General features: G+C 33.8%; 1 protein-coding gene across 1 annotated transcript; it reads left to right on the top strand.

The window, feature by feature from the left end:
* Window positions 1-18,389: 18,389 nt before the first annotated feature.
* Window positions 18,390-20,057, top strand: LOC132268847 (stress-related protein). The gene is made up of 3 exons (XM_059769708.1): window positions 18,390-18,547; window positions 19,038-19,262; window positions 19,407-20,057. The coding sequence occupies exons 1-3, from the start codon at window positions 18,512-18,514 to the stop codon at window positions 19,890-19,892; spliced, it is 747 nt and encodes a 248-aa protein (XP_059625691.1). The 5' UTR covers window positions 18,390-18,511; the 3' UTR covers window positions 19,893-20,057.
* Window positions 20,058-23,298: the final 3,241 nt, after the last annotated feature.

Below are 23,298 nucleotides of genomic sequence, written 5' to 3'. Positions count from 1 at the left end.
TAAAAAAAAATTAAATAATAATAATAATTTAAAATAATATCAAAAATTAAATTTATTATTATTATTTAAAATAATAACAAAAAGAAATTGCTTGATGGATAGGAAGCTCATAAATTATCAAAAAATAGTTCAAACAATAATAATAAATAAGATCTAATCATAATAGTAGTAATATTAGTAGTGATGGTGGTAATAGTAAAAATAAATAAATTGTAAAAGTGAAAAAAAAATCCTATTATATATTATTATTATCATTAGGCAAAAATGCATAAAATCATCATAAACTATTACGAAAGTGAAAAATAACCCCTTAGACTATCTGCAAATGGGGTATAAATGTATAATAGTCATTAAAAGGAGTAATTTAGGCATTACTTGAAAATACACGCGCCTCAAACGCCGATAAATGTGATCCGGTGATCGAAAGGGACTTATTTGCAACCTTTTGTATAGTCGAGGCCGGATTTGATTTGAAACCCGAGTATTCCAAGGGTTATTTTTTATTTTCTTGATCCTTCAGGTTTTTTTTTTTTTTTTGCACTTTTGTCTATTATTTAAAAGAAAATAATTTTGTGAAATGACAAAAAAGACCAAAAATTAAATACTCCGTAACATTATTTTACTGGCTCTCATCCTCCTTAACCTCCTTACTCTCTCTCGTCATATCTCTCTCTCTCTCTCACACACACACACACTTCACTCACCGGTCACCACCACCACCTTCCATCATCTCTTCTTTCACCCAACTTTAACCCTTCAGTGAATCACACCCAAATTCGAAACTAACAACTCTCTCTCTTTCTCTTTGCTTTATCAATCTAGCAGTTATATAAAAATGCTTTTATGATCAAGGTTCAAGGAGTTTTTGATCTTGTCAAATTACAAGAAATTAAGACAAATACATATATGTATACTGCCATAATTATGGCTGGGCGAACTCAAATTAAGGTTATTGGAATTACAGATAGCTAGCATTAATGACAAGAAGAAGAGGTTTAAAAAAAAAAAGAGGTTTAATACTAGTATTGTCAAGCATAATGGGTTTGGTAGTTAGCTTAGTCTCATACTCTCAATAAATGATGTTTTTTTATATATTTTGGTTGAATTATCAATGAATGTTGTTTTTTTTTTTTTTTAATCAATGAATGATGTTGCATACCGAAAATAATTATAAAAAAATAGTTTTTTGGTTGAATTATCATGAATGATGTTGCATTCCGAAGATAATTCAAAAACAGTCCAATGAACTTCTTCAGCCCAACTTTCTCCACACAGGCTCCTTTTTTTTTTTTTTAATCGGTGTTTTAGTTGCATACAATTATGGGTGGCAAAATTTGACACGATTCGTCGACACGACTAGAACACGACACGAATTAAGCGAATTTAGGTTTACCTTAAACGAGTTCAGATCATAAACAGGTCGACACGATTAACCATTTTAGTTAAACGAGTCGACACGATGAAACCGTTTAAACTTTGACTGTTGGACGGAACAACTCACCAATAAAGGGCATGCATCCGTGTTCCAAACCTGGGTGGCATATAGAACTACCTCTTTTGTAAATGAGAAAGCTAGCCCAGTAGAGCTCAAACCGTGCGTGAGAGCCAACGCTAGTAGAGTTCCGATGGTATGATTCCAGCTTCGTTGTTAATCATGTCGTCTTTGGGTCGAGGGGTTCAACTTGTGTAACCCGTTATACACGTTTAATCATATGTGTCATAAATAAATTTCTATTTAAGTTTTAAAATTATTATATAAACTTGTGTCTTATAGTTTAATCTTTTGTAAGCTAGAGACTATTTACTAATTTGGTTGATTAAAACTTATATTTTTCTAGTATTTATTATTTTTTTTAGTATTATTAATAATTTAAATAATACAATATATATATATATATATATATATAGGTCATTAAACGAGTTACAACACGTTTAATAAATAGGTAGGGTTAGTGTTGAGAGTTTTTGACACGATTATTAAACGGGTCGTATTCGAATTGAGCTATTTAGTAGAATACCCTTAAGTCGACACGACACGATTATGACTCGCGAATAAGAATTGCCACCCTTACATACAACAACAATACTCACACACACATACTCTCTTTCTCTCTCTATTTATAGAGAAATTATTGTATGAACCGAGTCCACCATCTCATTTGGCTGAGTTGGTGAACTACACCAATTAATTTTAGACAGATGGAATAAAAAATTATTTTTATATTCAATTTACCATATCAGCGCAACTGGGTGAAGAAATTGGCGGAGAGAAACAAACGAACGTTTTCTCTCTCTTTTTTGGGAATCTGATTCCCTAACCCTCATCTCTGTTTATTTGATCGATGAATTAGGACGGCGACGAAGACGACGATGAGGATCTTATTATGTATGTGTGTATGTATGATGAAACCCTAGAAATTAGGATTCATGACCTTCCAAAGAAAAAGCCTAAATCATCAGAGGAGAGGCATTTTAAGAGAAACAACTGGCAGTCGGCGAGCAAGAGGGAAGGTCAGTGGTGAAATGAACCGTGAATGACTCACGACGAAGAGCGCAGAACAGCCGATGTCACTGTTCTGACTTCTCTACAGCCGACATCACGGCCAAATTAGTCGACTTTTCTACTGTTAGGGTTGCACTGCACAATCAACCGGATTTTATACCAGTTGTTGTGGCGGAAACGCAAAATAAACAACATTGTTCAAGGAATAAACAAACAATCACGAAGAATAAAAAAATATCACACACAAGAACACAAGATATACATGGTTCATCCAAATCTTAGGGCTACGTCCATGGAGCACACTGAACAAATTCACCATGAAAAAGATGAAGAATTACAACGGAAAATTTTTTCTCAATCTCTCTCAATTGCTCTCTCTTGTATTGGCACAAATTTATTTTAAATTTTCACACACTCTAAAATCTTATTAGAGTTGATATTTGTAGAGTCCACAAACTTGTCATACAAGAACTTGCCTTTAGTAGAATCCAAAACCAATAAGGAAGTTAAATCAGATCAGGAAACTGAATTTTCCTTAAACCAATAAGAAAGTTAAATCAGATTAGGAAACTGAATTTTTCCTAAAATTCAGTACTCTTGAAATTTTCATATAATTAAATCTTCCTAAAAAATAATTACCTAATCAGACTCTAAAAAACCACAACAATCTCCCACTTGGAGGTTGAAGCACTTGTAAACCCATTCCATCTTCCTCTCATGCATGTCCCATGCATGTCGGTGCGCTTCTCTCTATCTTCAAGTTAGAAAACCGACTGAAGTTGTGCACAACTTCAGTTTCTCCATGGTCACTGTCTTGGTCAACATATCAGTCGAATTCTTGGTGCCAAGTATTTTCTCTCAAGTGTCAACACCCCATCTTCTAATAAAGATCTGATAAAGTGATATCGAAGTCCTATATGCTTGGTCCTTGAATGAAATGCTGAATTCTTTGCCAGATGTATCGCACTCTGACTATCACTGTGCAAAACATTATTCACCTATTCGAATCCCAACTCTATCAACAAACCTTGTAACCAAATCATTTCTTTGCTGGCTTCTGTCATTGCCACATACTCTGCCGCTGTAATAGATAACGCTACAATCCTCTGTATTTGCGAAACCCAACTAACTGCAGTTGTACCGGCCATGAACACATACCCGGTAGTACTTCTTCTGTGGTCCACCTCACCAGCAAAGTCTGAATCTACATAACCATATAGCTTCACTTCACCCCTTCTGAAACATAAGCATCTGTCTATGGTACCCCGTAGATATCTCAATATCCACCTCACTACTTCCCAGTGTAGCTTGCCTCGATCATTCAAGAACCTGCTTACTGCTCCCACTGCATATGCAATGTCTGGTCTTGTGCACACCATGACATACATCAAACTTCCAATGGCTGAGGCATATGGAATTTTAGCCATGAAGTTTTTCTCATCTTTTGTCTTCGGATACTGATCTTGAGATAATCAGAAATGATTAGCTAAGGGAGTTCTCACCGCCTTAGCATTATTCACGTTGAACCTCTTCAGAACCCGTTCAACATACTCAGCCTGAGACAACTGCAAAGTACCTTTCTATTTGTCTCTGCTAATCCTCATCCCAAGAATCTGCTTCGCTGCACCAAGGTCCTTCATCTCGAATTCACTAGACAACTGCTTCTTCAATTTGATGATTTCTTCAAAATCAGAACCTGCCACTAACATGCCATCAACATAAAGTAGAAGGATAATGAAACTTGACTTAAACCTCTTGAAGTAGCAGCAATGATCAGCGTTGCACTTATTGTAGCCATGTCGCTTCATAAAATCATCAAACTTCTTGTATTGTTGCCTCGGGGCTTACTTCAAATCATATAAGCTTTTCTTCAACTTGCACACCAGTTTCTTTTTCCTTTGACTAAGAAACCCTCCGGTTGTTGCATGTAAATATCCTTCTCAAGGTCACCATGAAGGAAAGCAGTTTTGACATCTAATTGCTCGAGGTGCAACCCCTCTGCCGTAAAAATACTAAGAACTGAACTAATGGTGCTCAGTTTCACAACCGGGAAAAAAATGTCTATGTAGTCAATGCCTTGCTTTTGCTGAAATCCTTTGACCACCCATTCACACCTTGTATCTCTTGGAACCATCATGTTCCTCTTTCACCCTGTACACCCATTTGTTATGAAGAGCTTTCTTCCCCATAGGCAACTTGGATAGTTCCCATGTTTTGTTAAAGATAAGGGACTTCATCTCATCTTCCATTACAAGCTCCCACTTGCTAGCATCTTCAACTTGACATGTTTCATCATAGCATTCAGGCTCACCATCATCTGTGAGCAACATATAATCCAAATATTTTCGATTCGGTACATGAGGTCGCGTAGACCTTTTAGGTGCAGGCATAAGAGTTAGAATCTACAGTGAACTATGTTCTGTGAGTTCTGGCCAAGAACCCTCATCTGTCTGCTCCGCGTCAATGCTCTCTGGATCGTCATCCTACTCAACAAACTCAGGCTTATTCTGTATAGAACTAGTTAACTGTGCTGCATCTTTATCCTTGTACATCATCTTCTCGTTGAAAATCACATCTTTACTTCTGATGATTTTCTTGTTCTGATTATCCCAGAGTCGATAACCAAACTCATCTCCGCCATACCCAACGAAGATGCATTTTTTGTGACTTGGGGTCGAGCTTTTCCCTAGCATGGTCACTGATATGCGCATATGCAATATAATAAAAAACTTTCAACCATGAAAGATTTACCTCTTTGCCACTCCATACCTCTTCTAGTATTCGATGTTCCAAAGGCACCGATGGTCCATGATTAATTATGTAAGACGTTGTATTGACTGCTTCTGCCCAAAACTGTTTGGGTAGACCCGAATGTATGCACATGCTTCTGGCTCTTTCTGTCAATGTTCGGTTCATCCGTTCTGCCACCCTATTCTGCTGTGGGGTTCCTTGCACAGTCCTTTCTATTCTGATCCCATTATCAAAATATAACTTTTTGAACCTAGTGTCTTCATACTCACCACCATTGTCTGACCTCAACCTCTTGATCTTCAAATATGTCTCATTTTCTACCATGGCCTTCCACTTCTTGAAAACATTAAATACCTCAGATTTGTACTTCAAAAAATAAACCCATACTTTCCTCGTGTGATCATCAATGAAAGTCATGAAGTAAGATTTTCCGCCAATGGATGAGATAGTGGTTGGCCCCCAAACGTCTGTGTGAACTAGCTCAAGTTTCTCTTTTCTTAGATCTCTGTCACTCTTCTTGAAACTGACCCTCTTTTGCTTGCCCATCACGCAACTCTCACAGAAGTCAATATCAATTACCCATATGCCTGGTAGTTTCCCCTTTGAGTGCATAATTTTGAGCCCCGTTTCACTCATGTGACTTAGTCTTTGGTGCCAAAGGTTGTGATTTTCTCTGTTTTCTGCAACTACTATAGACCCACAAGCACCGATAGTTGTGTAAAGAGTACCAGATTTCTTACCACGTGTAATGGTCATAACGCATTTGGAAACTTTCCACGAGTCTCCATTGAAGGTTGTAACAAAACCTTCATCTGACAATTGTCTCACTAAAATCAGATTATTCCTCAAGTCAGGGACGTGTCTCACATCCTTCAACTTCCAAGCCGACCCATTTAACTTGATTTACACTTCACCCTTGCCAACGACGCTACAAGGCTGATCATCACCAAGATACACCTTATCAAGGTTACTCTGTTCATAGCTATTAAATAGCTCTTTGCTTAAGGTGCCATTAAACGATGCGTCGGAATCTAAAACCCATGACTCTGCCTTGCTCTCCAAAGAGCATATCAATGCATCATCTAATTCTTCTGAGACAACATTTGCTTCAGTTTTTCTTTCGGTTCCATTCTTTGTAAGTCTGCAATCAACACGGTTGTAATACCCCTAGTTTTCAAAATGATATAATTGGAATTTAAATTTTTTTTTCTTGTGCATTTTTAGTTGTTTACGTGGCTATGTGTTTATGTGGCTTCATGTTATTTGTTTAATTGTGAATTGTTTAATTGTTTAAATTGATTTCTTTGTATTAATTAAATTATATGCTTATGTGGATTTTCATTAATGGTTTAAATTAATTTATTTGTTTAACTCACATTGTCTTTTTAATTGAAATTATAAGATAGCTGACTTGAATTAAATGGTTAATTTAATTGTTTCAATTAAAGTATTTAATTTATTAATGATGAGATTAGATGGTATAAAGTAAATGGGTACGGTTAATACCTATGAATGTTTATACATGTATATATGGGTATATATGTAAATGTGGATTAGTTTAATTATTAGTAATTATTAATAATTGAATTATATTTTTATTCTTTATATAATGTATAAGATAATTTTAGGGTTTCGTTTATCCTCGCGGGTTAGCCAACTTAATGTAGTTTTATTTTATTTTATTTTCCGTCTCCTCTCAGAATTAAAATTAGGTTTTCCTTAAGCCTATATAAATATAACATTAGATGTCGGCTTAGGGTTTTAGAAACCAACAAAACCTTATTCACAAACATAGAGCAACTTGAGAGAAAAACTGAGAGAACCAGTTAGGATTTCGACCGTGGATTAAAGGTTGGACCAAGGAGGAATGAATGGATTACTTGTGGGATTGAACCAATGCAGTATGAGGTTTGACGGTAATCGACAGTCGTCGGAGAATTCAGAGACGACGTTAAAAGGTTTCAAACCGAAACCTAAAGGTAAGTTTTATTCTAACTCTTTCCTTTAGAATTGTGTTATGTGCATGCCTAGGTAGTCTCCAGGATTTAAACAGACATTTAAAATTGATCTTTTAATCACGCTTGATTTGAATGGAATTGAATCGAATTAAAACTGTTGTTAGTTAATATATGTTTTTGGTTTAATTCTTGATTTTCTTTGAATGTAAACTTGTTTTGATTCATGTAATTGATGCATAAATACTTCTTAAAATTTGTTGGGACTGTATGGAACCTAAAACAGAGGGGTAGGAACCTTAATAAAGGCAATCGAAGGGTCAGACAACAGCCAGAGACGAAGAAGATGGAAGTTGGGAGGAATGGAGGCGGCTCCCCCTTCAATGGAGGCGGCTCCATTGAAGTGAAGCCGGCTCCACATGGTGTAGAGGCGGCTCCTTTGGGAGTAGAGCCGACTCTACCTTAAATTGGAGCCGGCTCCCCTATTGTGAATACACAGTATGTGTATTTTTTATGATTTTTGGGATTTCCGGGGCTGCAGTGCAGTTTTGAACTTATATGGATGATTTTAAATAATTTGATTAAGCATGATAATACCCAAGAATGATTAATTCATGCTAGAAACTTGAACATAGGATTTAAATTGCTTGTCGTTATGTTAGCAAATTAAACGGAGGGGTGTAAATTACTATTGTAAATTACAGTATAATATACTCAGTTAAGTATCTGATTTTTATTATACTCTTCTCTGGATGTTAATTGATGAATTACTTTATTTTATTTTATCAAGGGTAATTTACACAAACTTCCCCTATGGTTTGCTATAATTACAGGCAGCACCCTTCCTGTTCCGAAAATTATGTAGACCTTCTCTACTTTTGAAAATATCCTACACGGACCTCCCTTATGTGTGACGGACCGTTAAATACACTAATGGAGCTGTCAAAATTACTGAAATACCCTCTCCTTGGCATCTAAAATTACTAAACTACTCCTCTAAGTTATTATATAGGCATGATATCAGCATGTCATCTTCTCAATTCATTCAAGGATTTACTCTCTCTCTCTCTAACACTTTATCTCTCTAACATACCCAAATCCTTTCTCATATGTCTGAGATGAATCCATCAAAAATTGCCATTATTGTTCAGTTTGTTCTCAAATGGGTCTTTGATGAGGTTTGTTGGCAAGATTGGGCCACACTTTGATGAGGTTTGTTTTTATGATTAAAAATTAGTCACCAATGGAATTGTTATATATTAGTCAGCCGCCGCCGACCTCCACCCACCGGCAAATCGTTTCGGCAATCTCTTCCTCCACCTCACGCTCTCTCTCTCCTCACTTTCTAACTTTACATATTATACCCATACGCAACAAATATATATATATATATATATATATATAACTACAATTAACAAAAGAGAATAATTTTATTAATGATTGGCAAAACACGAGGTTGTTGAAGAACATTGAATAATCAATCAAAGTTTTTCAATTGCAATTTTACTATTCAAGAGGAAAAATTGGTCAAATTCAAACAACACCCACAACAGATTCATACAATTCTTGCAATATTATTTATGATTTAATTTTGATCTCCTTCTAGAACAACACGGCACACACCCACTCTCTCTCTAAAAGTCTGTGTCTCTCTCTCTAAAAAAATCCGTCTCTAGAAGCCACCAAAAAAACCCCTTTCAATTCCTTTCAAAAAGCCGGTGATGGTTTGAACAGAATTTAAATCCCCAGATGGGCTCAACTCCAATTGCTGCCAAATCCTTCTCTCTCCTCTTTCTCTCTCTAACTTTCTTCACCATCCTTGTGTCCACCTTAGATTACACAAAATTGGTGAGTATACAAAATGATATTTAGATAGATATACAAGATCAGCAGCAGCTCGATGAGCATCAATCGAAGTAAGACATTAGCAAGAAACAACAAATTCAATAATTAAGAAGAAAAAAATAGAGATATAAAGTTTTAGAAGAACAATTAACAATAATGGCAAATAAATCAACCCTCACCTGCTTTAATTTGGAACCCGAAACCTTTCTCCTCTTGACTATTAAAGATTCAAAAGTATAATCCTTCATCACCTTCGGCTTCTTCAATCTACCCTGCTAATAACAATCCAGATCTAACATTAATTAAAAAAATTCATATATATATATATATATATATATATAGAGAGAGAGAGAGAGATAGTAGAGAGAGAAACCATGGAGGAAATGGTGTCGAGATTCGCACTATCTTACCTAGATTTGAGTGTCTTCTCTGATACTGCCCATTCCTTCTTAACCATCTCTTCATCAGAATCAACATCACCTTCTAACTCTTGACGTTGCTCGACTTCACTCATCTTCATCTCTCAGACCCAAAACACGGTTTGCTTTTTACTGTGTATATATGTGTGTATGCAACGACTGTTTGTGTATACATATGTGTGTGAGAGATAATAGGATAGCCCATACTCGGACAGACAGACAAAAATGGCTGTTTAATAGTTAAAAAAAAAAGTCCCAAACCTTAAATCCCTGATTTCACACTCACTTCTCCATTAATACTATTTAGGTAAGATGCAAAATGGTTCGGGACTGACAGATTGGATGAATAGCAACCCTAATTTAATCGACCAATCTCAAATTTATTATCAATAAGACCTCTATCCCATTTAAGATGGCGTCGGAGTAACGAGTCTGTGATTCCGGATTAGGATGCAGAGCTATGGATAGATTTTGTTTCTTTTGATCTCTTTCTTGACTCCCTACAATCACTTCATAATCTTTATAAACCAAATCAAATCATATTGTGAAAGGGATAGATCATTATAAGGGTATTTTCGACATTTCATGAAAAATAATAGCTGATGTCATCATTTTTCGTCGTTGACTGCCGTTGACTCTAACAGAAGAGAGATTCGTGTAGGATATTTTCAAAAGTAGGGGAGGTCCGCGTAATTTCCAAAACAAAAAGGATGCCGCCTGTAATTATGGCAAACCATATGGGAGGTCTGTGTAAATTACCCTTTTATCAATTATTGGATATGGATGATTTAAATTATTTGCTTTTACTCTAGCAATTTAAACGGAGGTTATAGGATTATAATTATAATCATATAGTGGCTGCATAATAGGATCTTGTATATATCTTACTTCTATTATACTTATTTCTGGATGTATTTGATATTCATATTACTTGTTGCATCATTTATTGGATTTTGTTGATTATATGCACCGGTATGGGTGGACGGTGGCATATTAGGGATGAATTAGATCAAAACGCTAATTCCTACCTATTCATACATACGGAATGGATTAACTAAAACAGTTAAATCCTACATGGATTCATGTCTTATCAACTAAAACAGTTAAACGACATACTAGATGTTTGTTTTATGTTTCTGTATTGGGATAAAGTATATTTTAAATCCTAATTATATGTCGTGTCTTGGCAAAGAATAGTTGACCGGCACAATATTGGTTATTGGAAGGAATTTATATATATAATTATGGTACCGCGATATGAGCTTGAGTCTCAGAGTTGACGGTTAGGGAGCGTATATGCAGTGGATGCGTAGCTGGCTATGATAGGTTGAGGTATACCCTGTTAGGTTTAGATACTCATGCTCACTCAGAAGCGTTTTGCATGTTGCTTCTATTTAGGTTGAGACCCCCTTTGTAGTACAGTGAATGTCCATTAGTATGGATATATATATTTATAGTTATGGACTATATAGTTATTGCTGAGTTATCTAGGACATATTTGCGTATCGGATCTCAGCTTGGACTGTAGTTAGAATAGAACTTGTTTGTGGGCCTGACCCACCATTATTTTTCAGGTATTCGTCAGGAGTAGGGATTGTTCGTGCTGAGCAAGGATCGTCTACCTCACTCTTCCGGATTTGTTTTTACATTGAAGTTTTCTTTATGTTTCAGTGTTCTGATGTAGTCACTTGTTTAGTTGGGATTTTTCTAAGAGTTCACATAGTATGGATTCCCGAGTTGTATTTTTTGAGGATTATTTGTATCAGAGAAATTTATTAATTGAAATTTAATTATGAAGTTTTATTTATCATTTAGTTTCTGATCAGCATTTTGGTTATTCTCATTTATCCTATTTGTATTCTGTGTTCGATTATTACCATTTGTTTATGATATCCTCTGGTATTCGGGCGTGGGCCTGGCCAACCTGCATCCGAAAATCCGGGGGTATCAAAACGGTAATGTCCCTTCTTTCCACAATTCTAACACTCAACGTCACTGAGATCTGTGGAATTCTTGAAATTTTGAGACTGTATCCTTCCATTCCTTAACTTGGATCTACCTCTATTTCTATCACCGTTGCCTTTCTTCTTATTTAAACCCTTGCCTTTCTGCTTTCAACATTTAATGCCGAACCACAGGTGGAAACTCCTGCTGTTTGTTTTCTGATTTCTTTAGTCAGAATCATGCTCACAACTTCATCAAACTTCAACTTGGTCTTCCCTGCAGAGCTACTGATCGCTGTATCTGTGCCACTCCAACTATCGGGTAACTACCCTAGAATTAGCAGTACTCGAACCTCGTCTTTGAAGTTAATATCAACAAACTCTAATTGCCCAACTATCTCGTTGAACACATTTAGATGTTCGTTAAACTTACCACCTTCGACCATCTTCATATTGAAAAACTTCTTGATCAAGTGCACCTTGTTCGCTGCAGAAGGCTGTTCATACATACTAAAAAGGGCTGCAATGAGAAACTTCGCCGTCTTTTCGTTCTTGATGTTAAAGGCGATTGACTTTGACAACGTCAATCAAACGGTGCCAAGAGCCTTCCTATCAAGTAATTCCCATTCTGCATCCTTTGTATGCTCTGGCTTCTCTCCCAAAGGTTGATACAGATTTTTCTGAAACAAGAGATCTCAATTTGCATCTTCCAAAAACTGAAGTTTGTGCCATCGAATTTCTCAATCATAGATATGGATGTCTTATCTTCTGATGTCATTACTCCCACTCGAACAAACAGATCTGATCGAAAGACTTTCAGAATTTCATCAAACGCCTTATGTGCCCTAGGTTCTTAACCAAAGGCTCTGATACCAGTTGTTAGAATTGCACTGCATAATCAACCGGATTTGATACGAGTTGTTGTGGCGAAAACAAGCAATCACGAAAAAAAAAAAAAAAAATCACACACAAGAACACAAGATATACATGGTTCACCCAAATCTTAGGGCTACGTCCATGGAGCACACCGAACAAATTCATTATGAAAAAGATGAACAAATTACAATGGAAAATTTTCTCTCAATCTCTCTCAATTGCTCTCTCTTGTATTGGTACAAATTTATCTCTAATTTTCACATTCTAAAATCTTATTAGAGTTGATATTTATAGAGTCCCCAAACTTGTCCTACAAGAACTTGCCTTTACTATAATCCGAAACCAATAAGGAAGTTAAATCATATTAGGAAACTGAATTTTCCTTAAACCAATAAGGAAGTTAAACCAGATTAGGAAACTAAATTTTTCCTAAAATTCAGTGCTCTTGAAATTTTCGTATAATTAAATATTTCTAAAAAACAATTACCTAATCAGACTCCACAAAACCACAACATCTACAGTCGTACTGAGCCCATTACTATCCCACCGGTCGCCATCAATCCCAAGCTGCAAGCTCACGGCTGAACCTGTCCACCGTCGCAGCTCATCACCGTTGCCGCCACTTCACCGCCGGGCATCATAAGCACTATTAAACACTGGTTTTGGGCAAAGAAGAGATAGAGAGAGAAACACTAGTTTTGGGCAAAGAAGTAAGTTTGTTTTTCTTCGTCAATTTCTTCACCCAGTTGCGTTGACGTGGCAAATTGAATATAAAAATAATTTTTTAATCCATCTGTCTAAAATTAGTTGGTGTAGTCCACCAACTCAGCCAAATGAGATGGTAGACTTAGTTCATACAATAATTTCTCCTATTTATATATCAATCTCTATTTAGTTGAAATATATATTTTTTTTCAATGTGTGTTTTTATTTTTATTTTTTGGGACAATACTTGGGTTCAACCAAGTTCATCCAACCTGGCTACATGACCCAATCAAATTACTGACAAATGTTTGAAATTAATATAAAATTAAATTGGGCATTGCCCATCAATTTTCAAGTATAACCCGTTTTTAGTTCATTCTCTTCGTTTGCCTCACATCTCTCCATCCCCAATTTCTCAGTTCTCTCAACTCCTCCATCCTCGTTGTCACATCACCATCTATTCCATTCACCCTGGTGCTTGCCGTCGTTGAGAACAATAGTTGCCAAGAGTTGATGTTGAGGGCCGAATTGCAGTCGCCGGAGAAAAAGGGGGTGTACGTATGTGTGTGAAAGATGTGTTAGATCTACTCACATGCGCTCGTGACGACGAGTGGGCGATGAAGTTCAGTCCGGTGATGAATCAAGCATGGCAAATAGTTACATAAATGCTCTTCACTGACATCTTTGCGTATATGCACACATCTCACTCATCCCCCACGCTTTCCCATGCATTTCTCATTCTCTCTCTAGCTAACCATATCTTGTATTCTAAAAATCTGGGTTGGCTTACGAGCTCTGTTTTGGGGATTGAAGATGGAGCTAATTTCAATTTTCAATAGCACCGACAACACCAAGTGTTTCAATTTAATGGTTTTAATAGTTATAATAATCAAGAGGCTTCTTGTTCAACGAGTGTTGATCATAATTATCTAACAATGGAGTTTTCTCTGTCTTTGGCTGCCGAGCTCAAGAAGTAGAGGAAATAAATATGGTTCGTCTACAATTCAAATTCGAACAAAATCTCAAACGCGTTTTCATAATATAGATTCATATTTCCACACACATGTTTGGTTTTGGATTTATATAATGATTTCATTTATGGGTTTTGTGATGAATAAGGTGAAACAGAGTGAGAGATGAGGACTACTCTTCAGGAAGAAATAAGGCAACGAATTGGGGTTCTGCTAAAGCAAGCGAAAATAATGTATATGATGTGGGATAAATTAAGGGTGCATTTGGATGTATAGGAGAGAAAATAAGAGAAATAATAGTACTAGTTAGGAGAGAAAATAAAATAAAAGAAAGGATAGTAATAATTTCTATTCCTGTGTAGATTAATAGGGGGAAAAAAAGTGATAATTATTATTTTTTATATAAAATAGTGGAGAGAAAAGAAACGATAGTGACCAAGTTACTGTCCTACTCTTTTGTAATGTCCCTAGTTCCCTGAACCATTGTTCTTTTTTCTTCTATTTCTTAAGGACACTTTTAATCAAAATACGCAAGGGAAAACGGTGTACTTGATGTGGGATAAATTAAGGGTGCGTTTGGATATATAGGAGAAAAAATAAGAGAAATAATAGTATTAATTAGGAGAAAAAAGAAAATAAAAGAAAAGAAATTATAGTAATAATTTCTATTCATGTTTGAATTGATAGGAGAAAAAATAAAAGAAATGATAATTATTTTTGTTTGGATAAGATTGAGGAGATAAAATAAATTATAGTGACCAAATTACTGTCTTACCCTTTCATAATGTCCCTAATTCCCTAAACCATTGTTCCTTTATCTTCTATTTCTTAGGGACACTATTAATCAAAATACACCAAGAATTAATTAAAGCAAACTTTATTTGTTGCCCTGGTAGGTTAGTAAGGATAATTATATAATTGGGACTTGAATGGAATAACTTTTTTGTATATTGATTTGTGGAGGCTATTTTGAGTATTATCAAAATACCACTTACTTACTATGCTTTCTCTCCTGCCTTCTCAAAATGGAAGAGAAACCAAATGAGGAATAAGGAGGGATAGTTATCCCTCCTTATCTTTCCTTATCCTCTCTTTTCTCTCCACTTAACACACCCCAAACACACTCACACCCTATCATTTTTTTTTCTGTTCTCTCCTTATCCCTCCAAATCAACTCATCCAAACACACCTTAAATTTTAGAGAAAACGATGATCCAATCCAGAGAGTTCTGAAAGTAAGCCAAAAAAAAAAAAAAAAGTTCGGAAAACGTGAGTTCGAATAGTTGGATAAAACCCAACTTAATTCTAATATTGCTCTTGGACACTTGTCGGTAAATGATTGGGCCATGTAGACAGGTTAAATGAACTTCATTCAATATGGGTTGGATTCAAGTATTATCTTTTTTTATGTTTTTTTTATTTTATTCAACGGTTAAAGATATCATAGAGAAAAAATATTTAAAAATAAAAGAATATAGTTGATGTGCGCAATAGGTATTACAACATTATTTTATGTCATTTTTAGAAAAGTAAAAGGGTAAAATAGGTATTATAACATTATTTTATGTCAGATTTCTGTTTAAGGAATGTTTTCTCACAAAAATACGAGGGGGTTATTAACACACTTTTTAAAATAAGAATGAAAATGTTAGTATATTCCGCGTATACTTTAGATTGTTTTATGCACTTCACCCATATAAATACAATTTCAATTGGAAATACCAAATCATCATCTTGAAATTCAATTTAAAAAATTTAAATTTAGAATTTGAATTTTTTTTTTTTTTTTTTTTTTCAATTTCAAACCCAAAACCGTTGTACCAAATATGACATAAGTAATCTTAATTTTAAAATCCAACGTCAGAAAAACGGACTTGGATCGTCCAAGTTTTCTAAGTTATCCTAAGTTGAATTATTTGCATATTGACACATGACATTTAAAATCTATGTACAATTTGTGTTAAACTATATCAACTAATTTAAAAAAACTTTAAAAACTGCACCATACGTTAATATATGATGAATAATAAAGAAAGCATATTTAATGTATGGTGTACACGATTAAAGTATATTTAATTTTTTTTATTTTAAAACGATAAAGTTTTCAAATTTGGTAATCTTAATACGGTACAATTTTCAAACTCATGGGATGCAAAAACCGAAATTCACAACTAAAGCAGTCGAAATTTTGACGTCAAATTTGTTTGGCGGGTATGGAATGTTGCTTCGATGTAACTTGCTCAAAAGAAGTTGAAGAAGATAACTAGATAAGGGAGGGGTGGGGATTGATGAAGTTTGAACTTATCAATAAATTGCAAAAAGGATAGAAACGAAAGCATTTACTTTTGCAAACCATTCAGCCCACGTGGAAAATCTTCATGATGTCACTCATGCATATTGCATACATACATATATATATATATATATATATATATATATATACACACTAGTATATAAGAAATTATTATTTTTTACGTTTTTCAACTTAACTTGCCTTTTATATGTGAGAGATGAAAATAATGGTAAGAATAAGTCTACAGCTCAAGTGACAGTGTGTGTATATATATATATATATATTTCTTGCGCACAAGAACTACTAATTAATACTCATTTATTTTTCATTTATTTGTAAGAGACTTAAACTCTCACTTTTATTAAATGCTGTAATTTAGTGATAAAAAAAAAAATTAATATGTGAGTTTATTGTCATAAAAAATTATATATATATATATATATCACTTTTGCAACATAGTTACTTTTTATAGGTGAGAAACTAATATAATTGTAAAATGAAGTATACAGTTCATGTATTCAGTTTATTTTTAGGTTGCATCCTTTGAACGTTTAAAAATTTGAACTTTGATGAGATATAATGAAAGTACAATTGTGATCCATCTTTTACACACAAGTTCAAATTTAAAAGAAACCGTGATAAGTATAAATGTCTTACTTATTATATAATTTAAAAACACACTATTACGGGCATAGCATTTGAAAATACATTGTTATTGTTATAATTATAAAGTGGTTGTCTAGAGCATTTTTATTATTATCTCCATAATTATAAAGTGGTTGTCTAGAGCATTTTTATTATTATCTCCGTCCCTTATTAGTGGTCCATCTTTAGTTTTTATAACTTTTTAAAAGGATATGCAATTAATGCATTGTTCCCTTTTAATATTATCAAATTATTATTATTTCCTTTTAAAATTATCAAATTATCCTTTTTAATTTAAATATATATAGTTACGGAGTTTGAAATTTTTTAAAAAAATCAAAGAGAATGATGGAAATAATGAAAAAATACTTTAACTTAAAAAAAAAAATAACTAATTTAAAACATATAAAAAGCGATAAATAAATTACTAATAAAGGAAGGGGTATATATTTTTGTAAATAAAGTTTGAATGTCGAATTATTTTTTCAAATTTTTTTTTTAAAATACTACTGTTTCCAACATTACATTGTATTCCGTGCTGTTAAGGAAAGGAATCCACGGCCCACAGGAGCATTATGGGAGGTGGGAGCAGATACTGTCATCGAACTTCGTGCCAATGCGATGAGATTTGCATTGCCATCCCCGTGCACATCACTTCACTCGTGTCACAGAAAAGTAGTACTACCTCTGCCCACGTTAGTAATTCATTATCTCATTTTTTTTTAAATTTTAAATTAATTATTTATTTTAAAAAATTAAAGTAAATAAATTTTATCTTTCTATTATTGTTTTTTTATATTTTTAAAAAATTTCAAACTTAGCAATTATATATATCTAAACTAAAAAAAATAAGTTGGTAATTACTCCATTCGTCTCATATTAAATATTACTTTAAAAATTTTAATTTTTAAACATAATAATATGAGACAAAGAGTAATTCTCTTTTTTGTCACCACTTAATAGTATTATATTTTTATAATAATAAATAATACAACTGATCTTAAACTAAGAACAAAAAGCATAAATTATCAGTACTTATTGATCACAACTTCACAAGTCAATCGATTGAGACACAAATCTTATCATGAAATACCACTGCTTGTTTTATTAAAAAAAAGTTTCAATCAAACAACCAATAATAAAAAAAAAAAACTCACAACTCAAATACCACCCTGGCTTTATATTTCTATTATAATTATTTATTTATTATTTTTATCAATGGTACGATATAATCATATAAAATATAATATTCCTTAGAGTCGAGTTAATCTAACCTCTTCTTCCAAATTTTTCTTTTCTTCTTCCAAATTTTTTTTTTTTTTTTTTGTTTTTCCGGATCTTTTATTGGTCTTACTCGCGATGGACCGTCATAACACCAACATTTGGTTGACACGTGGAAGAGATCTCATTCTGGCCGTTGATCTTCTTCGACCTCATCGCACAAGATTGAGAATCCCAATATAAAGGGTAAGTTGTTACGACTCTCTTTTCCGACTGCGTAGTCTGCGTTACCAACTTTCCTCCTTCCTTAGATTTTCGCATCAAATATCAATAAGTCTATTTCTTTTCTCTCTCTCTCTCTCTGGTGAAGTTCGCATCTGAAGAATGGCGGAATCAGAAGCCAAACAGCCTGAGGAGATGGTAAGCGAGTCTTTCTTCGTTGACTTCGATCTTCTGTGTTAGTTTCGTTTTAATTCTCCTTTCTCTATTAAACCTGATTGGTTTCCGATAAATTGATGGAATTGAAAACGGAGCAGAATCTTGCATCTCAGAAAACTAGAAACCCTAATCAATTGCGCTACAGTATATGTTTCGATTTTGTAAACTTTTTTTTTTTTCTTTTTCTTTAACAAACAGAACAACGTGAAAGCAAAAGATTGAACTCTTGTTATTTTCTATATATGTTTCCGTCCCTTTTCTCAGTAACCAAACAGGGCGATTGATGTTTTCTGCTGTTCTGATGGAGATTACTTTCTTTATTAATTCATTCTTGCTCCGGAATTTATCTTTACAAAGAATTAACATATATTTGATCGATCTTGTTTACTTAATACTCTTTTTTGTTCGGTAATTGATACTCTGTATTTTTTTAGGCCTGATTCTCTGTTTTATGCTTTAATTTTAATTGAAGGTTCAAGACAATGAAAAGAGGCTGAAATATCTTGATTTTGTCCAAGTGGCGTCGATCTACATAGTCGTTTGCTTCTCATGCCTCTATGAGTACGCCAAAGAAAATTCTGGTCCACTGAAACCCGGTGTCCAGACCGTCGAAGGCACCGTGAAAACAGTCATCGGACCGGTCTACGAGAAGTTTCACGACGTGCCCTTCGAGTTCCTCATGTTCGTTGATCGGAAGGTTTAGATTCTTTCTTCTCTGTTAATATATCTTACGCAAACGGCGCATGTTATATTATTCGGTTAATCTTATTGTCCAGATGCGCCGTTTCCGGTACACCGGTTGTATAACGTGAACCCTGACAATGTTTCACGTGCGTTGCAGGTGGACGAGTCCCTGAACGAGTTGGATCGTCACGTGCCTTCGCTGGTGAGGCAGGCTTCACTCCAGGCTTTATCGGCGGCTCAGAAGGCTCCAGAGGTGGCTCGAGCTGTGGCCTCGGAAGTCCAGGAAGCCGGCTTGGTAGGCACGGCTACCAACGTAGCCAAGACCATGTACACCAAGTACGAGCCCACCGCCAAAGCGCTCTATTCGACGTACGAGCCGGTGGCCGAGCAGTACGCCGTGTGGGCTTGGCGCTCTCTGAATCAGCTTCCCCTATTCCCCCAAGTGGCTCATATAGTGGTCCCCACAGGCCTTTACTGGTCGGAGAAATACAATCGGGCCGTGTGTTATACGGCGGACAGAGGGTACACGGTTTCGTTGTACCTGCCTTTGGTGCCCATAGAGAGGATCGCGAAGGTGTTCGAGGGTGCTGAGAATGGGCCCACCATTTCGCCTGACGGTGAAGCTGTCGTCGTGGCTGAATGAGAGCCGTCTGATTACGGTAATGGGTGGTGGCCTCTTGTCACGGATTTCAATTTCATGTTTTGTAAGGTTTGACGGGTTGAAAATGCTTTGTCTGCTAAATTGCCTCTCGTTTAATTCTTGATTTTGGTTTTATTCTACCAACAATGCTCGAAAGTTCCTAAACAATTTTGATGGGTATAGCTTTTACCAGTAGCTGCTGCTTGCATACACCGCGCGCGCGCGCGCGCTCGCGCATTGTGAGAGAGAGAGAGAGAGCCTATTTGAGTTACAGTATCAATTAGCGGCATCCATATTCAATTTCAAACCATTAGAACGCTAAGTTCGTGTAAGTCTTGATTTTGGTATTGTTAGTTTCAAGGTTGTTGTATAGGACTTTTCCTCCTTTCATGGGGATGATGTGGGCGCGCGAAGTCTTGAACAAAAAAAATATATAAATTGATAGACCCATTAAGTCCTCTTTTTAATAAATACTTTCATTTTAAAATTAATTATAAAAATTTTCAATAACTGAAATAATTACTTTACTTGGTTAAATTATAAATAAATGGTATATATTGTATTTTAAATTTAAAATAATATTAAAGACATTTCAATAAGAAAGAGCCGTTGTGAATAATTATATATATATACACACAATATGTACACAAGTTAAAATGCACCTTCATGCATGTATTAAAAAATTGTGGTGGATTTAAGAATGTAATGTTAAAAAAAAAGGTAGCAAAACATCATTTAGTTCTATGTAATTTTTGAGCTAACTCAGAATGGTGCAATGGCTGCCCCCTTTTTTTTTTTCAACTGAATAGTCTTTTATTAATTATTTTGAAAAATACAAAAAAAAAAATTACTTCAATAATTAATAAATACAAATTAATAATTTTATGAAATTATAACTAAATAAATAAACAATAAGCCAATAGAAATTGAGAAAAATAAAATATTTGATTAGTTGTTTATCAGAAAATGTATATAAATAATATAAAACTTATTGGCATTTATATTGTAATAATAAGTATAGGATAAATACTGATATGTACTGATATTTGTGATTCCACACAGTAGAGATGTGAAAATAAAAAGGAAACATTGAAAAAAATAAAGTTTTCTTTGTCAAGAATAATGGCCTCTTTTTATCTTTATTTTGTTATGTGCCTGTATGGTGGAAAAAGTTAAACAATGGAGTTTGATAAAATAAGAATGAGAAATTAATTATATGATACAGGGTAAAGTGAATAAAACAATAGCATAGTACTTTCACCCTCTATTTAAAAAATTGTTTTATTAATTCCTTCATTTTTTTAAATTTAGTGAAAACACCTCTTAAATTAATTTTTGCACATATCTGACATAAGGTAATGCTGTAAGCGATTCGTGCTAGGTGCAAACAATTTTTTAGAGGGGTATGCGTGAGTACCGACTAGGGAATAGAATAAATAAATAAATAAAAAGTAATGCCGTAATGCTTGTTTTGGCATTTTACTTTTTTCAAAAATGCCCAATGGGGGTGTTTAGAAAATTAGGTGGGAATTTATTTATTTATTATGTTTGATGTTGCATATTGTGAGTAAGGATAAAACTTTATTATGATTGGTTTTAGTTAGAAATGATCTATTTATCGATTTTTAGAGATTTGGTAAAGGGAGGTTGTTCGTGGGTTTGACCCACTTTATTTTGATCTTTCAGATTATTAGAGGTTCAAGTCTCAAGATTGAGGATCTGCAATTTGGGGATTTATCTATAATCTATTCTTGTTTATTTAGAAATAAGATATTATTATGCCACTTAACTTTAGTATTTATTTATAAATTTATGAATAGTGGATTTTGGTTAAGGGTCCTTGAATTACGGGATTCCTAAATTGTAACTCTTGAATGATTATTAATTAGTAAAATTATTATTTATTATTTTTCTTCAGCGTATTATTTTATTTTATTTTATTCTGTAATGTGTGCTTGTTTAAATACTTAATTATTTTGATATTTTTTAATTTTTTAGCGTGAACTTGATCAACCCATATCTCTAAAATTAAAGAGTATCGCAGAGAGTTTTATCATGTGGGTGAGAACATCATTCTGATTAGTTTTTTTCATTACAAGTTACAACTAAATAAATTTAATGGTGATATCTTATATATACATATATAGAATATAAATATAATTATTATTTTAATCAGATTATTGACGGATCAACTTTAATTCATATCCAATTTGTTAAGACAGTATTCGGCAATGTTTTTAGTTTTGATTTGCTGTTGTGATTTTCATTATTAAATTTTTTAAATGGCAACAAATCTGTTTGATAACTCTATTTTGGCTTTTCTATTTCAAAACTTTTGAAAACTAGTTGTCATTTATTTCACAATTCCCACAGCTCCAAGACGACGCTTTGGTTTTTACTTTTGATTTTCAAATACTATTATTTAATATTTTTATAATTAGTAAATGCTATTTTATTATTTCATTATTTTTCCATTACACTCAAATGGTAAATATATTTTTTAAAAAATATTTTATTATACTTGAATAATAAAATTAAAAATGTTATTTTTATTTTTATTTTCTATACTGTAAATAAAATATTGTTTAATTATTTTTTAATTATACTTGAATAGTAAATAAATATTTAAAATTTATTTTAGGGTAAATTACACTCAGATTCTCTGAAGTTAGGTCATTTTTCAGCGAGATGAAGATTTTAGTTTTAATTTTCACTTACACCCCAATTTACATTTTAGCCTCTAATACATGTGAACATTTTACCCTCAAATTTTTAATATAAAATATCTATAATCTTAAATGATAAAAAACCTCATATATATATATATATATATATATATATATATATATAAAAGCACTCTAAGATTCAATATGCCTTAGCGTCCCCATTCAATATGCCTTAGCGTCCCCATCAAGCTCTAACGTAATCCAATAGACCAGATATAGGGCCTGGTGATCCCACCAATTTAGGCATCCATCCATGATATGTCTTCTTGATCCCCCTCGTAAGGGAGTTGAGTCGTTATCTGATTGCGTCGGAACTCGACAGATAATAATTTCCTGCTGGAATCATCATATTACCGAAAAAAACCATGTTTATATCCATATAAATGAACCAAAAAATGATTGCCAAAATCAACTTCCTTCCTACCTGAGACTTTTCAAATATATATATATTTTTTTGTTTTTGTTTATTTTTTCATTACTTGTTTACTGATTATTTTAATTGTTATTATTATTATTTGGGAATGATGAGAAGTAAAAAAAACAGATCCCATTTCTATAAAAAGGAACCTTTTAATATGTACTCAGAAATACCACCTCAAGGCTTTATCTCACAGTTTGAAAAGAATAATATCAGGACCCCAAAGAACAGTCAATGGTGCAGAGATAATACTGCCTTAAGAGCA

This window comes from Cornus florida, unplaced genomic scaffold (genome assembly GCF_030987335.1).
Source record: "Cornus florida cultivar Cherokee Brave unplaced genomic scaffold, ASM3098733v1 CherokeeBrave_3.0.0_Hap2_Chr08, whole genome shotgun sequence".
Lineage (NCBI taxonomy): Eukaryota > Viridiplantae > Streptophyta > Magnoliopsida > Cornales > Cornaceae > Cornus > Cornus florida.
This window is presented reverse-complemented; position numbering and strand designations above follow the sequence as displayed.

Coding starts and splice junctions, on each gene's coding strand:
- LOC132268847 (XM_059769708.1), top strand. CDS start 18,512: ATGGCGGAATCAGAAGCCAAACAGCCTGAGGAGATG. Junction 18,548..19,037: donor CCAAACAGCCTGAGGAGATG/GTAAGCGAGTCT, acceptor TTTTAATTGAAG/GTTCAAGACAATGAAAAGAG. Junction 19,263..19,406: donor TCATGTTCGTTGATCGGAAG/GTTTAGATTCTT, acceptor CGTGCGTTGCAG/GTGGACGAGTCCCTGAACGA.